This window comes from Mus caroli, unplaced genomic scaffold (genome assembly GCF_978045245.1).
Source record: "Mus caroli unplaced genomic scaffold, Mus_caroli_1 scaffold_16, whole genome shotgun sequence".
NCBI lineage: Eukaryota > Metazoa > Chordata > Mammalia > Rodentia > Muridae > Mus > Mus caroli.
The window spans coordinates 95,539,529-95,557,008 of record NW_028227271.1 but is presented as its reverse complement, the minus strand read 5'-3'; the positions used below and the strand labels follow the sequence as shown (position 1 = coordinate 95,557,008).

Genomic DNA, 17,480 nt, shown 5'->3' with positions numbered 1-17,480 from the left:
CAATTTGCAGCCAGAATAGTAAGAGTTAAGCACTCTCACAACTCAAGAATAATTTAATTTGAAATGTGAACCAATGATCTGATACATACTTCAAAAATAAAATAGCCAACAAGAACATGTAAAAGCCCCAACAGTGTTCTTTCTTAAAGCAACATGAAATAAGGCCACCATAGGACATCACTATGTCTCAGTGAATGCATAGTTTGAATTTGGGACATCATCCACTCAGGTCCATGAGTTAAAGCCTACTAACCTGGTGTGGTACTACTGGGAGGCACTGGAGCCCACTGGGAGGCCTAACGGCTGTGAAGCAGACAGGGAGCCTTTTGCTCCTTTTCCCTTCTTTGTAAAGTTCTTGACTATGAAGTGAGTGAGTGGATTTGCTGTCCTATGTTCTCCCGTACCGATGTGCCAACCCAGTCCCAGAATGATGGGATGAACTGACCATGGACTCAAACTTCTCAGACTGTGAGCCAGAATACATATGTCCTCTTTCTAAGTAGGTCATTGGAGATATTTTGTCACATGGAAATTACCATGGAAAGATTACTAATGTAACCACTATGGTTAAAATTTAAATTACATTATGATATGGCATTTGAAAGATGTGGAGAACTCTCGTGCCTTGCTGTGAAGTGGTTTAACCAGTTTGAAAACTGGGTCAGCAGTTTATTTAAACAGTTAACCCTATAAACCATCACTTCCACTGAGAATTAAGAAATTAATAAATGCACATAGCAGATTATGTTCATAAATGGCCACACATAGATAAGCACATTGTGTCTATTCATAGGCTGGAACATCGTTCAGTAGAAAGAAATGAATCACTGAAATACACAGCCGTGAACGTAAGACTCAGGAAACGCTATTTTGACTCATAATAAGTCAGCCCCAAAATATATGATGTATTATTCTAGCTACATGAAATTCTAAAACAAAACTAGGTTATGATGACAGAAATCGTGACAGTTGTTCCCAAGGTAAGGAAATTATTCAAACAGGATATGAGGGACCTTGTAGGCAGTGGATATATCTTACATCAGGACAGCGGTTTGATTACATGAGGACATAGATTTATCAAATCTTACCCACATGTCACATTGTCCCCATGGCCTTTGTGGTGACATCTGGCAAACCCACATTTTGCCGCCGTACCTTTCTCTCTTGAACCCAGATGAGCTGCTGCATGAAGAAAAGGGCAACACAAACTTAGTTCAGAAATGATGCTAACTCAATCTCTGGGAGCAACAACTAAAACCTAGTCTTGTAAGCCTTATTAAAATCCCATTCCTCAGGAGGTGAATCCTTGGGGATCCTCCATGATCCCGGAAAACTCTAGCAGCTACATCTTAACCCTCTGCTGTCCCTGTTCCAAAAAGACCTAACTCTCTCCTGCTTCCTCTCTTCCTCCATCCAACCCAGAAGCCCCGCCTACTCACCCAGTGATTGATTCATTAGGGGACTGGTTCACAAGAAGCCACCTAAGCACGTGACTCATTCCTCATTCCAGGTAACATCTCCTGGGAGAGCAGAATTAACATAAAATACAAGCAACCCAGAGCCATGCACAACATTTTCTTCCTATTTTTTTAAGTGTGAGATTATCTGGGAGGCGTTGCTTTCTAAAGGTGCCTGCAGGCTTCTAATAGCAACTTCAGTGCGTGACTAAGGGGTAGGAGTGTCTTTGTGATTTTTAACTGCTTGCCCAAGGAGCAAGAACATTATGGTGTTCTACTGGTGGGGTAGCTGCTATGGGGTCTCAGTATGAAGTGTGGGTCATTACCTAAGTGAGCTTAATAATTACTACAGCTGCTTGTTAAAATTATCCCTGAAGATTAGAATACCCATATTAATAACACAGTTACCTAACTCCCATATTAATAACACAGTTACCTAAAATAGCAAATTAATGGGATTAACACAGAATAAATGAAAATATAAAATCATCGTGTCACAGTTTGGGCTGAGAGTGCAGATTAGTGGTGGATAAGCGTGATAAGCGTGAACAAAGTCTTACAGTTTGGTTCTCTGAGTCCCCCAAAAGTAGTTAGGGAGAGACTTTAGTGGTTTTTAGGTCTTGCATAGAACATTGTTTAGAATCAATGGCTTCTCTGAAAGTTTTTTAAATTTGGTTTTTATTAAATCTATGGTGTCTTATAGATATTCTTGAAGTAAACAGCCAACGTTTAGTGAGCTTTATTTCCCGTCTCAATTTCCCCTCTTGCTTAAACTCACAACGTGCTTCATTCACTCTAGTAAACATATATATCGCGAACCTCTGCCCTGGATGAGGTACTGTGTTAAGGTTCCAGAGAGCAAAGCATTCAGAACTTCTTGCCCACAAGGTGCCACTGTCTGACAGGCAGAAGGGCAGACAGTAAAGAAAATAAACAAATAAAAATCTTAGTGTAAGTGGTTATACTGCAGAGGGATGAAATGTAGAATAGAAAGAATAGAGTGTCATGGCAGAGTGTGCTCCAGGCAGGCCTCTATAAGAGGAACGTGAAGAGGGACCTGCAGGAGGCTGGGGAGAAAGCTGGGCAACACTGGGGTCATAGCCCTCTGGGTTTAGTTTGGTGCAGATGCAGACTGGGAGGCTCATGACTTAAGACTCTGCATGTGATTCTAGCTGTTGGTTCACTTGCTTTAGTACAACATCACTGCATTGTTGCCTTCAGGTACCAAGGGATGACTATCCACACACCTATGATAAACGTTATTATAGATTTAGCATAGTACAGAGGTTAAGACCATACTGAGCCAAACAGAACACTTACAAGGATATCTGAGCATACCTGGGGGACTGTCCCATAACAGCTGTGCCAACTGGTGAGGCTGCATGAGCACTTGAGGGCCAGTGGCAGGAGGATTGCAAGTTCCAGGCCAGCCTTGGCTACAAAGCAAGACTGTCTCAAAGTTTTTACTAACCATCAGATGGGCACAGTTGCTGGAACTTGCTGGGTTTCCCTGTGGCTTTCCAATTAGAATGACTCAGGAAGGAGGCTGGGGATGGGGCTGAGTGTTTTCCTTTCAAACACATTCCCATTGACTATTTGCACTTCTGTGGGCCACACTTTGGGTAGAAGCACGTTGGAAGGACCAAAAGAGACCTGAGTGGTCTTAGGTGCATGTTAAGAAGATGGAGGACATTTCTATAAGAGCTTTGGTTTTGACTGTGCATGAGACAGGAGTACGAATATACTAATATACATACTAATTTGGGCCATTTGGTCATTTTACAGCTTTTGCATTCTTGTGGAGAGGTAACTGCCAAAATGTTAGAGGTGAGGAAAAAATTAAGTTATTCCTCAACAACTGTGTTGTCATGTTAAAATAAAACAAGTCTTAGGCCAAGCTCTTCTGAATGGACAGACACTTGTTAAGCACACATTTATGTGCAATCAAACACAAAGTACTTCACATGCTGTCCCAAACTTTGTTATCTTTAAGTAATCTGATTACACTTTGCCTACCAACTTTGCTCAGACAAAATAGCATTCCTCAGACAGTGTTCTGTGTAGTCAGTCAGTAGCCAGGGAGTCAGACAGTATTCTGTGTAGTCAGTCAGTAGCCAGGGAGTCAGACAGTGTTCTGTGTAGTCAGTCAGTAGCCAGGGAGTCTTCTATTTGTTAGTGGAGACTGGACCGACACTGAACTTGGGGGCCTTGCTGGAGCCTTCCATCCATTTGTGCAAGACGAGGAGGTACTCCTAAAGTATTAGATAAAATGTTAGATCAGCCAAGATTCTTGACTGTCAATGCTTTCAGTAAAAAGTCCTTTCTGATGCTTACGGCAATAACTGTCAACAAGCTCTGATATTGAGACAGATAAATGAGGGGCTAGTAGTGAGAGTTTCCTGGTGTTGGAAACAGCCTCTAGGGTCCAAGTCTTGAGGCATGTCATCGGTACCGCCCACCTTTGCCTATTCTTCCGGTGTACGTCCTTAACCTTTGCTGATGTCTTCTAAAGCCAGGTGCAGCTGTCATAAGAAAAGTGTCTTCTCACATGTTCTGCAATCAGAAATGCATATATAATAGTAATAAAATATGCACAGCACTCCCATGGAATAAAGAGACAAACCTTGTACAGCCTACACACCTGTGTACTGACACCAGAGCGCTAGGGCCTATCTAACTTTAATCTGTATTTTCTGTTCTGTGTAATGTGTGGGTGATGCTTTCCAACAGGGACTCACAAGACCTCACTCAAAACCAAGACCCTGTGGTTTAAGGAAACAACACATACCTGAATAAAATAACCAATGTTTTACAACCTTTTTGAGAGCAGAAAAGTATGTTTGTATCTTAGACCGTATCACAGCATTAACATGTCACTTACAAACAAATCACGTACGGAACATTTGCTATATGCCAGACACTAGCAATCACTTCACGTATTTATTTCATTACAAAAGGTAGCTAAGTTAACCTTGACTTGGGCCTGGGTCTGGATTGACTGCGCCATGCTCACTGCCTGGAAGATACTCTGGTTACTTGGGAAAGAGCTGGCCTGGTGGCTGGTGCCCTTGAAATCAGTTTGTGCATTGCTTTTTCCAGATAGGCAGTTATTAAGCCACCAGTTAAATTCTATATGGATTTTGAACCACGTCCAACTGATTTCAGGAGGGTGATTTTTAGTCTAAACAGAGTCGGTAAGAAAATACAGCTGTGTCAATGCAAATGTATGGTTCCTGAGCCAGCAACTTGCAGGCCAGGTGAGCAGCGTTGTTTGACGCTGAAAGCCCATGTCTTGTATATTTTATAAAATATTAAGCAAAGTAATACACCATGTTTAAAAAACTGGGGTGAAATGACTTGAGAGAAATGGTTTGAGTTTTTTGGTTAAACAAACTATCAATGTCCAAAGCTACAAGTTGAAAAGGGCTAAATCATGGTCACCACTATGATTCACCTTTTGTTTGTGTCATTGCTGCTGCTGCTGCTGCTGCTGCTGGGCAAGTGCTCTACTGCAGAGATATAGCCCTAGGCCCAGCTTTCTTTTTAAATGGAAACTGGATGCTGTGTTTCAAATGTTGGGTCAGCTTTTGTATTAAATCATTAACTGAATCTGAAATTTTAATCAACATTTTGGTAAAGGAAGTTTCACACCTGAGTTACTTCTTAATGAAGTTGATGGGCAAATCTAGCAAAATAACCAAAAGTCAGGATTCAAAACGCACTAAAAACTTTATTCCTCGTAAAGCTCCATTCCTTCTACCCACTCATCAGACACTTCATCTGCCAAGCATGGCCACAGACAACCAGGGGTCACAGGAATACAACCTAGGCTTGCGACCAGGGACAGTGACCTGGAGGGATTTGTACAGTAACCTGCTGAAGTCATTGGCACCAAAACTTGTCTTTTTCTGATATAATTTACAAAAAGTTGGGGTAGAGTGGGCATTGTGGAATATCCTTATAATCCTAGCTATTCTGGAGACTGAAGCAGAAGAGTCACCAAGCTCAAAGTAGGCGTGGCCTAGGGGCAAGTTCTGTCAAGGGCAGCCTGGGCAACTTAGGGAGATCTTGTCCTAAAGTAAAAAAGAAAGAAAGAAAGAAAGAAAGAAAGAAAGAAAGAAAGAAAGAAAGAAAGAGAGAGAGAGAGAAAGAGAAAGAAAAGAAAGAGAAAGAAAAGAAAGAGAACAAAAGAAAGAAAGAAAGGAAGAAAGAAAGAAAGAAAGAAGAAAGGAAGGAAGAAAAAGGGAAAAAGAAAAAATAGAGAGAAAGGAGGAAACGAAAAGAAAAAGAAAAAGAAAAAGAAAAAAGAAAAAAGAAAAAAGAAAAAAGAAAAGAAAACTAATACTTACTTACCCCGAAAGCATTAAGCCCTAGGTTAATCCACAGAATGGTCAACCAACCAAAAAACAGAAAAAAAAAAGTGCCTAAGTTTTAAGATAGGCAGGGACACTGCCATCTAAGGACCAAGAGTAAAAAGTAAGGAAAAGGTTAAAGTGTTGCAAGTTGGCCATTTCAGTTTGGGGTTGGCTGTGTTACCTTTAGTCATCTGCAGAGAAATGTGATTGTAGATAGACTGGGGGTGGGGAGTGGGGGGGCAAGACATATCCTGGCAGTACTGACTGTCCTCTCTTTATTTAATAAGACAACTTTATTTTTTTATAAGATGCTTCATTTCCAAACATGGATAGAGTGTTTCTCTTCTTGAGAAAAGAACTAAGCTAAAATCAGTTAAGGAGAGTGTCTTACTTAGGGTTTTACTGCTGTGAACAGATACCAAATCCAAGGCAAGCCTTATAAAGGACAACATTTAATTAAGGCTGGCTTACAGGTTCAGAGGTTCAGTCCAGTATCATCAAGATAGGAACATGGCAGCACCTAGGCAGGCATGGTGCAGGATGAGCTGAGAGTTCTACATCTTCATCTGAAGGCTGCTAGCAAAATACTGGTCTCCAGGAAGCTAGGGTGAGGGTCTTAAGCCCACACCCACAGTGACACACCTACTCCAACAAGGCCACACCTCCTAATAGTGCTACTCTTTGGGCCAAGCATATACAAACCATCATAGAGAGTAACTGTTTTGATGGTGAGGAAACAACACAGGCTTGGAGGGCCTTTTAGAAAACAAGTCTAGCTACAACCTTTTTTCCACCTTTGTGAATAATTTGCACCCTTCTACCATAAGCTTAAAATATTGCTACTCTCTTTGATTGGAACAAACAATTAACTCTTAATAAATGAATAAATATTTTTCTAAATAATTAATTCAAGTTATTGGCATTTATAAATCACTGCATGTCCAGGCTTCAAAGGTCACTCATGTCCACTGACATCACACAGCTCAAGCCTGAAACTGGGATTGAGAAGTCATGGTTAGGACAAAGAATGACGTCAGTGTACAGCTATGAAAGAGCTGCCACCACAGAAAGATAGAGAATGTATGATGAGGTAACTGGAAATTTATTTCATTTGAAAAATACCAGAGTACTTAGGGACCAGTGTATGGCTCAGGGTTAAGCTAGCCTAGCATGCATAAGGCCATAGGTTCAGCCCCCAGCACTGTACATAGAAGAAAATAGACCTGACATATAATAATTCCAATATTAAGCATATAAATGAGTGTGTGAGAACAGGGAAAAGAAGAAGAAAGGACAAGAAAGTGAGAGGTAACTCACGGAAGTGTAGAGCCAACTGCACCACAGAAATGAGGAGGAGGACAGGAAATCCTGATTTAAATATCCATCAATGAATAAATGATTTAAAATGCACTATGTATTATATAATATGAGGTAGTGAATGTCACAGTGCACTCCTCTTTTATATGTACTTCACAACTGAGCAAACGAGTGAGAGAGAGTGAGAGAGACGGAGACAGAGAGAGAGAGAGAGAGAACTAAATAAACATTATTCAGCCTTTGCTGCTACACAGATAAAGACATTATATGCTAAGTGAAATCAGCTAAATACAAGACAAAAATGGGGCCAGAGAGACGGTTCAGCAGGTAAACACATTGCCACCAAGTCTGATGGTGACCTGAATTCCTTTTCTGGAACCCAAAGGATGGAAAAAGAAAAACAACTCCCCCAAGTTGTCCCCTGACCTCCATGTGTGCACTGTGCTATGCACGTGTGCATGCACACACACACACACACAATCTAATTTTAAAAATAAATTTTTTAAGTCAAATATTGAGTCTTCCACTTCTATGAAGTATGTGGAACTGTCAAAGTCCATAAGTAAATAATGGTTTCTAGGGCTGGTGAATGGGGTGTGGAACAAGGTGTTACTGTTAACTAAATGCAAGGTCTCAAGCCAAGGCAGACAGTGAGACTCTGGGGATATGGTTGTGGCGAATGCTCTGCAGTGGTGTGAGTGTAGTTAATGTCATTTAGTATCCTTAAAATGGTAAAATGGTAAATGCTTTGCTATGTGCACTTTAGTATTTAGACAAATTAAAAGGTCACCACACAATTAGGATAACTTTCCCAGTCCTCAGATTTGATTTATTCTGAGACTCCAATGAGCATGAGATCTTACCACAAAGGGCTGTTTTCAACCTCCCTGGGAAAACCTTCAGGCCACATAAACTTTAAGAATGAAATCTGTTCTTGTACTTTCTAGACAGTGATGAACAAAGTATTTGTAGTTAAGTGTACAAAAGGCTACCTGCACAGAACAATCTAGACTTTAGCTTCTACAGCAAGCATAACTTTATCCATACTCACTCCCAGCTCCTGGGGGTCTGGAGGGTAGGTGAGCCTTTACATCAAGGAGCAGACTGTGCCTGGCCCTGGGCTTTCTGTGTGTCCCAGAGAGGAAAGGGGTTCTAGCCTGTGAGATTTGTGAGGCTGGATTGCAGGTTAGCCTCTTGTTTGTTGCTTTCCTTTTTTCAAAGACCTGACCACAGCAGAACACGTTGTTACCCCTGTGGAAATCAGGAAACAGGGACTCTATTCCCCTTGAGTACTCAGACTCAATGGATATGGATAGGTTTTAGAAATTGGAGAAAGTCACACTCATATTTTCATCCTGACTGTATTTTGTGAGTCCATGAAGGAATTTAAAAACTGTATCTCTCTGCTGAAATGGAAGAATCTGATACTTGGATATATAATAACCTATCGGTAGTCCTTTAGAATAGCGACTTAATTGTTATGAAGATTATTTTGTATCAAAATTACTTGCTGAATTTTAACAGTCAACACTGATGGATAATTATTTTGAGATTGACTTTAAGAATAAGGCACTTTGAACCCACGTGCCTGGCCAGGACACGTCTTCAGTGTCCTATGATGCCTAGACTCTATTTTCACTCCTCTCCTTTCTCAGCAAAGTGAGGATTCATTTCCAGCATATGGAAGCTTTTTCGCACTGTGAGCTATTCTGAGGGGAAAATGTGTGACTTACAAATGCTGTCAAATGAAATATGTATTGCCAAATGGTACTGGTTGACCATGCGCATCCTAGGTCACGTTCTACATTGTTATCAGCCTTCAGACCCAAACAAGGGAAGGGTGTAGAGAGACAGAGCTGATCACTCTGGAATCATCCCTCCAGAAGCTCACATATGCTCCAACAAACATATTTAAGTCTACAGGTACCCTTCTCACAGACTCACACAATGGTTCTTATTGATAATAAAATACCACCTCCAAACTATGGAGGGATGGGTATATTCTTGTCAATGGTAATACATTCTTTTGTTACTGTTTTGCCAGTGGCTGAGCACATTGACATGAGACTTCGTGTCGTTAGGATCACCATGTCCTTTGCCTGCAGACACTCTGGAACAAACCTCCTTAGAGTCAGAATATGAACACGTAACTAAAAACAAAAGACTCCTTCTATATAACTTAAAAGGCAAAACTCAATGTGTAAGAACAGGCATGCAGCATCAGATTGCATCACCACTAGGCTTGGCCAGGTCCAAGGGAGCAGGAAAGAGTGGCCACTCAGCCATACCCCACTGCAGGAACAACTGTTGTAGAGCTTCTCGTGGAAGCCCAGACGGAGGCTGGATGAACACGAAAGCTAGGAGGTTTGGAATCAGCTATGAGAACTTGGAACCTCAGGTACTCTCTGTATGACATCGGCACATGATATGATTTTTAAAGTCCTAAACCCTTTGTTGATAAAGGGTATAATAATCCACTCCTGAAGAGTATGTCATTGTAGTAAGAATGAAACATTTCTTATAAGCCAGGCACTGTGCTCAGTGGTAACCATAGCAACCTTCCTTAATCACAACTACTCAGTGAGGCATTAGGATCCACAGATGAGGAAGTCTGCTCAGAGGAGCCAATGACCTTCCTGAAATCACACAGCAAATTGAGGAAGGCAAACTTGGTCTCTATCTTCTCAAAGCTCAGGCTTCTAAAAGCAGTATATTCTGGCTCCTAGGAATCATTTATTCATTTGCCAAATAGAAATATATTTGAATATGTTTCTCAATAGCTAAAGTGCGATGCAAATGTGTAAGTCTTTGTACTACACCGGGGCATAAGAGCAGAGCTCAGCAAGGTCTAATGTTCACAGTGCTTGTTGGGGTCATATCCAGTTAAACATTCCACAAGGCAAATGGGCGAAGACAAGTCAGGATTTGCGTAAGCATTTCATATATCAGTTACTGCCTTGAAGAGGGAGGGGAGAAAGGAAATTATCCAAACAGCAGTCTCTTGACATTGAAGCATGCAGTGCAGCATGTTGTGATAGCCATGAAAAATAAAATGTATTGAAAATAATCTTTTTTTAAAAAAATTATTAGGGAATGAACTTTAAAAAATGAGTATCATTTTGCATTCTCATTGGTTCATTGCTGGACATTTTACCTTTTTATTGAAAAAATATATTTTTTAATTTAATTTTATTTTTAATTTATTTTTTACACTCCTTATTCCATTCCCGCCCCTCCCCATCCACTCTCCGACTGTTCCACATCCCACACCTCCTCCCCACCACACCGCATCTCCACATGGATGCCCCCACCCCCCACCCCATCTGACCTCTAAACTCCCTAGGGCCTCCAGTCTCTTGAGGGTTAAGTACATCATCTCTGAATGAACACAGACCCAGCAGTCCTCTACTGTATGTGTGCTGGGGGCCTCGTATCAACTGGTGTTTGCTGTCTGTTTGGTGACTTAGTGTTTGAAAGATCTCAGGGGTCCAGATTAATTGAGACTGCTCTTCCTCCTGTAGGATCGCCCTTCTCCTCAGCCTCTTTCAGCCTTCCCTAATTCAACAACAGGGGTCAGCTGTTTCTGTCCATTGGTTGGGTGGAAAACAGATATTTTAAAAATTTAATACATTTCATGATGGTTTTCCCTCTCTCCATTCCTCCCAGATCTTCCTGGCCAAGCAAATATTCCTTTCATCTTTCATTAGGATACAAACAGGCATCTAAAAATATAATAACTATAAAATCAAATTAGATAAAAGAAAACCAAACAAATCAGAATAGGAGAGAACAAACAGACAGAAGGAAAAAAAAACAAAGAAAGAAAGAAAAAGCTCAAGAAACACATACAGATCAGAGATGCACATTGACACACATAGAATCCCATAAAAAACACAGAACTAGAAAACCATAATATAGGAGCTGGGGATGGCTCAGGGTTTAAGAGCATCGGCTGCTCTTCCAGAGGTCCTGAGTTCAATTCCCAACAATGACATGGTGGCTCACAACATCTATAAATGGGATCTGACGCCCTCCTCTGGCATGCAGGGGTACATGCAGGTAGAGCACTCGTACTTAAAATAAGTCTGAAAAAACATAATATATATACATATATATATTTATAATGCATATGCATTATGTGCATACACGTACATAAGGGAAAAATACAAAGAACTGACTAGGCATTATAAGACAAACAAATCTTCAAAGCCACTAAGTTCCTTTTGTGCTGGCCAGTTACCTCTAGGCATGCTGTCTCACCTTAAGAGTGGTTTGTATATTTAGTTTGTACATCCATTGGAGAGAACTAAGTTTTCATTTGCAAAAAGCTATCGGTTGGACATAGCGTCTGAGTTAGGGATGTGGGCTTGTGTCCCCTGATAGCAGGCCCAGACCTCTGCAGACTCCACCCACGCTGCTACTGTCTCTGTGAGTTCCTATGTGCACAGAGTCTGCTGGTTTTTAGAAGGCCTTGTGTCCTTAGGATCCTCCATACACTCTGGGTCTTAAAATCTTTTCCGCCTCCTTTTCCTCATGGTTCCCTGGACCTTGAGAGGAGAGATTTGAGGGAGACATTTCATTTCGGACCAAGTATTCCAAGGGTTACTGTTCTGCAGTGTCCCTTTGTAGCTGTGGCTCTCTGTATTTGTTCCCATCGACAGCACGGGGGCTTTTCTCAAGATGGCTGACCTAGAGACACATCAGAATGACTTAGTAGTCAAAAAAAAAAAAAAAAAAAAAAAGGAAAAATAAGATAAAAGGGGAAGCAGTGTTCTTCACTTGCTTCTCTCTTGCATGTTTTTCTCATAAATGAATTCAAATCAAGAATTGCTAGGTTCCTGACAGTTGGCAGCTGACAACTCAGTTTCTAATGGAAACAGAAAGAGGTATTTAAAGTTGCAGAATTATACAAACAGGAGAAAGGGGTTTTCTTCCTTTTTTATTTAGCAAACTTCTGTATGTCTTACAATCAGCTGATACTTACAATACACAAATTGCGTATATAATTTCAGCAGGGGTGAGCAGCCTTAAGCCACTGGGGGGTGGTACTCACTTAGCCAGTGCTTTGTGGGTCTGCCTGATTCACTCTGGGGTCCTGCCATTCTTCCTTCAAGCCAGAGCAAAGCATAAGATAGAACTGAGAGTTCATCGTCATAGCGAGTTGTAATGAGATGAGACTCTGTGGTGTCACCAACCTCATCTATGGAGGCATGTCCTCAAATGTCATCACGGGCAATTTACTGCTTACTTCATCCTGTGTGCCTTTCACAGCGTCCCCCACACATGGCTAGAGACATCATCACACAGTGACACATGCTTGTGATTCGTGACTCATGTGTGAGTTGGGACCAATTCCATCTTCTGGGACCATGTTTTGTCTGTCTCAGAACATCATCAGAAGATTTTAATAAACTCCTGGATTTCATTTATTTTATCCTTTCTAAAAAGAACAAACAAAAACAAACAAAACAAAACAACAACAAACCTTTGCAGGGTTCCATGCAGTAACTCAGGTCATCTGATAATGATTTGTCTACTCTTCCTAAAGATGTGATTTTTTTCACATTTGACACTTCAAATGTTTCATATTCATTTTGAAGAATCTTAGAACTGTCATAGATGCTTTTGGTGAAATGTGTGCTTCCAGGCTAATTTTGCAGAAACATTATTAATTAGTGTTTAATAATTTCACCCAATGGCATCATATTTTTAAAACAGCAAACTTCTGCAACTCAGAGGGAATCATGCGAATCTGAATGACTGGTTTCAATATCAATAGTGACATTTCAATATCCTTAATATAGATATTACTTTTAAATTGACTGGAGTGGCCTGTGGATTTACACTGGATCATTATCAGTGTAAATCCACAGTGTGTGGTTTGAATGACGTCATTTCCTTCCTCACTAACTGCCAGCCTTCTCAGCACGTTCCGCAGAGTTAGTCACTGACTCCAGGAGTCTCTCCTGATGCCTTTGTAGATTTGACCTTGGTTGAAAGAAATCTGGTGTTCTTCCTGAGCGACTTAACTCACCAAGAAAGTGGGTCATATACAGACTTTAACTCACAATCTGCATCTCCGGCAGACTCAGGCCAATGCTGCTGTTTTATCTCAGTCATATCTTTTTACATGTGTGCATGTGTAGTTGATGGTTCTGTAGAGTGTATATGTGTGTGTGTGTGCACATGACTCTCAAGTGTTGGTCCTTGTCTTCCACTGGGTCTTTTGTTGTTCATTGAGACTTACACCAGGTTAGCTGGCTGCAAACTTCCAAGAGTTATCTTGTCTCTGACTCTAATCTTGTTGTGGGAGTGAGGGTTTACAACTGACTTAGAGTCCTCAGGATCCAAACTCAGACCTGTGACAAGCAACTTACTCATTAAGCCATCTCACCAATCCAAGCTTCACAATTCCAGGAGCAAGCGTTTCTAAGACAACTTCTGGTTACAGCTTGAATACAGAACTATATTGATGTTAAACTGTTTCAAAAGAAGGGGGAGGAGAGGCAGAAGAAAACTCACAGTAAGAGTAAGAAAGCGAGTGAAAAGAAAATGCTATTTAGGGGGCCAGATGGCTGAGCAGGTAAGAGCACTGACTTCTCTTCTGAAGGTCCTGAGTTCAAATCCCAGCAACCACACGGTGGCTCACAACCACTTATAATGAGATCTGACGCCCTCTTCTGGTGTGTCAGAAGACAGCTACAGTGTTCTTATGTATAATAATAAGTAAATCTTTGGGCAGGAGCAAGCAGAGCCGACTAGAGCGAGCAGAGGTCCTAAGAATTCAATTCCCAACAACTACATATGAAGGCTCACATAAATAAATAAATAAATAAATAAATAAATAAATAAATAAATAAATAAATAAATAAATCTTTAAAAAACAAAGATTTTTTTAAAAAAATGCTATTGCCGTGAGTGACTTTCTTCCACCAGAGCTACCACAAAGTAGAACAGCCACTGACTGCTGAAAGCATAAGAACCTAGAGGAGGGAAAGGAGTCCAAGTTTTAATGAGTGTCTTCTATACAACCTGTAACCTCATGCACCGTTATATGTTCACAGAGAGAGCGAGAGAGAGAGAGAGAGAGAGAGAGAGAGAGAGATAACATGGCAGGAAAAGCATGTGCATAAGAACTAAATAGTGTATCTCAGCAGGATGGATGGAAAAAAAAGTTATTTTGACTCAACTGGTTCCTGGGGAGTAACTAGAGTTAGTGTGGTGGAGTTTTAGACACTAGCGTACAGGACATAATCATGGGGAATGGAGTTTCCTTTTTTTTTCATGTTTATAAGGAGTGACTGTGATAATTCCTTAAAACTCTTCAGCTGGAGCTTTATTAGGCTCAGGGATGCAAATTAGTGATCATGGCACACCACTGACAGTATGTTGATAATGACTGCTCGAAGGAGATAGTATGAATTGATGTTTGACTTAGGCTCGTTAACAGTGTGTTATCATCAGCTGGTGTGGTAGTTTGAATATGAATGGTCTCCATAGGTTCATAGATTTGAATGTTAGGAAGGAAGGAAGGAAGGAAGGAAGGAAGGAAGGAAGGAAGGAAGGAAGGAAGGAAGGAAGGAAGGAAGGAAGGAAAGAAAGAAGGAGGGAGGGAGGGAGAGAGGGAAGGAGGAAGGAAGGGTTAGGGATAAGACTAAGAAGAGAGATGAAAAGTCTTATGGGGTTTTTTGTACTTTGTAGTATTTTGTAAGATTAATCTTTAACCCAAATATTGAAAACATAGTTTAGTATAGGCAACTCCAGTGGAGAAAATACGAGTTTGGGGATAATTTCACGGATAGAATCTATTGCATGCACACACACACCATAACGCTATTATGTTGCGACTTCATAACTGTAATTTTGCCACTGTTACAGATTGTAATGTAAATATTTTTGAAGATAGAGGTTTGTCAAAGGGGTTGTGACACCCAGGTTGAAAGCCACTGTTTTAAAGAGACCATCTTTCTTCTTATATACATGCTATATACTGTACTAAGGGGCGGCAGCATTAGGAAGGTTGAGAAGCACTGAGTTACGGGATCATCTCTACCCCTCCCCCCAGTGTTATTTCCATTATTGACCGCATCTATCAGCAATAGTTAGTATTTTACCCAAAGTTAAGCGTTGTAGATACCTTTCTGTTGCTGTGATAAAAAATACCATGATCAAGATAACTTATAAAAGAAAGCATTTAGCTAATGGCTTCAGGTTAGATAGAGTCCATGATGGTAGAGCAAAGAGACATCTTGGAATTCATACCTTGATCCATAACCACAGGGCAGAAACACAGAGGGAAGCAAGGAGTGAGGAAGGGAGGGGGAGAGGTTGGGAAAATTAGGAATAGCACCATTCTCGTGGGCCCTTGAAGTCCACTGCCTTAGTTAGCGTTATTACTGCTGTGAAGAGATACTATGACTGAGGCAACTTACAGAGGAAGGTGTTTAACTGAGGATTCGCTTACAGTTTCAGCAGTGAGTACATGATCATCATGGCAGGTAGCACGGTGACAGGCAGGCAAGCGTCAGGCTGGAGCAGTAGGTGAGAGCTCACGTCCTCATTGGCAGGTAGCAGGCAGAGAGAGAGAGAGGCAAACAGACACACACAGAGAGACAGAGGAAGAGAAACAGAGACAGAGATAGAGACAGACAGAAACAGAAAGAGTCAGACAGAGGTAGACAGAGACAGAGAGAGTGCAAGAGAGAGAGAAACAGAGACAGAGACAGAAACAGACACAGACACACAGAGAGAGACAGAGAAAGAGAGACAGAGAGACAGACAGAGATAGACAGAGACAGAATTCGAGAGAGAGAGACTGACCTGGCATGGGATTTTAAAATTTCAAAGCCCACCCCCAGTGACATACCTTCTCTAACAGGTCCACACATCCTAATCCTTCCAAAACATTTCCATGGACTGGGATCAAATATTCAAACATATTCTTCTGAGGTGGCTATTATTAATCAAATTACCACAAGAAAGCTGCAAACCAAAAAAACTTTCTTGAAGTATTTTTAGGTGGCATTGGAGACATCAGTGTGCTTTGATTTTTTGACTATTCTTTTCTTTTACAGAAAAATATGTCATTGCTCAGCCAATATTTGTTTTTGAGAAAGGAGGACACAATTTTAAGGTAAGATCAGGATATTTTGGTTCTGATAAATAATACTCTAAGGAGGTTTTTATACTAAGATATAGTAGCTGCATGAGTTTGTCTAGTTCCCCACAGAATGTTCATGTAGCTTGGATTCAGGGGCAGCAGCCTGGTTGAACTCTGTAGGTTGTGAGTAAAGTGCTCTATCTAAAGAAATATACTTATTTAGAGTGATTAAAAGATGGGGGGGGGTGCAGAAAAAGATTAGGATGGTAAAGAACTCCTTTGTTCCTCATTACTGAAAGAGCCTAAAACTGGGTATAAAAAGCTCCAGCATGCAGTTTCGATACTGGTTTGAAAGACTTAAAGAATCTATGTGATGTTGAAGCATCGCCCTGGAACTGTGGGAGCTGATGGATCAGCTGTACCGACCTTGTTATGGCTTTCAGAATTCATTCTTACATGCAGTCATTAACAAATGTCTCACATGATAAACTCAAGGAAGCTCAACTTCACTCCAGATCAAGCACGGCAGAATCCCAGGAGAAGGTGTCCGGAAAAGATAAAATAAATAAATAAAAGTCTGCATTTAAAACAACCACTTAGAAATGATTCCATAGTCGTTGAAATCTGTGACCATTGGCTAGACTTCTCTGTTGACATGTTCTTGGTGAAACTATGGTGTGTTGCTTTGTCCTTGTGAGCTGAAGAGCTCTGGCTCCTGAAAATTCTCTCAATACAGAAATAGGGTGGAAAATTGATGCAAAAACAGAGTTTCATGTCTTTTCAGAGACCTGCAGAAGACAGCCTGGAAGAAACGGCAGAGCCTGGTAATGAAATACGTTCTGATTTGCACAACACTGACCCTGTCTTAGTCAGGGTTTCTATTCCTGCACAAACATCATGACCAAGAAGCAAGTTGGGGAGTAAAGGGTTTATTCGGCTTACAGTTCCATGCTACTGTTCATCACCAAAGGAAGTCAGGACTGGAACTCAAACAGGTCAGGGAGCAGGAGCTGATGCAGAGGCCATGGAGGGATGTTCTTTACTGGCTTGCCTCTCCTGGCTTGCTCAGCCTGCTCTCTTATAGAACCAAGACTACCAGCCCAGAGATGGTCCCACCCACAAGGGGCCTTTCCCCCTTGATCACTAATTGAGAAAATGCCTTACAGTTGGATCTCATGGAGGCATTTCCTCAACTGAAGCTCCTTTCTCTGTGATAACTCCAGCTGTGTCAAGTTGACACAAAAATAGCCA

At 41.0% G+C, this 17,480-nt stretch overlaps 1 protein-coding gene across 4 annotated transcripts in view; it reads left to right on the top strand.

The window, feature by feature from the left end:
• Ranbp3l (RAN binding protein 3 like) overlaps window positions 1-17,480 on the top strand; it is a 62,873-nt gene that overhangs the window by 7,895 nt on the left and 37,498 nt on the right. For all 4 annotated transcript variants that reach the window (XM_029469552.2, XM_021183869.3, XM_029469551.2 and 1 more), the window contains exons 2-3: window positions 16,204-16,262; window positions 17,014-17,053. In XM_029469552.2, the coding sequence (XP_029325412.1) occupies window positions 16,204-16,262; window positions 17,014-17,053 (99 nt within the window). The remainder of the gene's footprint in view (window positions 1-16,203; window positions 16,263-17,013; window positions 17,054-17,480) is intronic.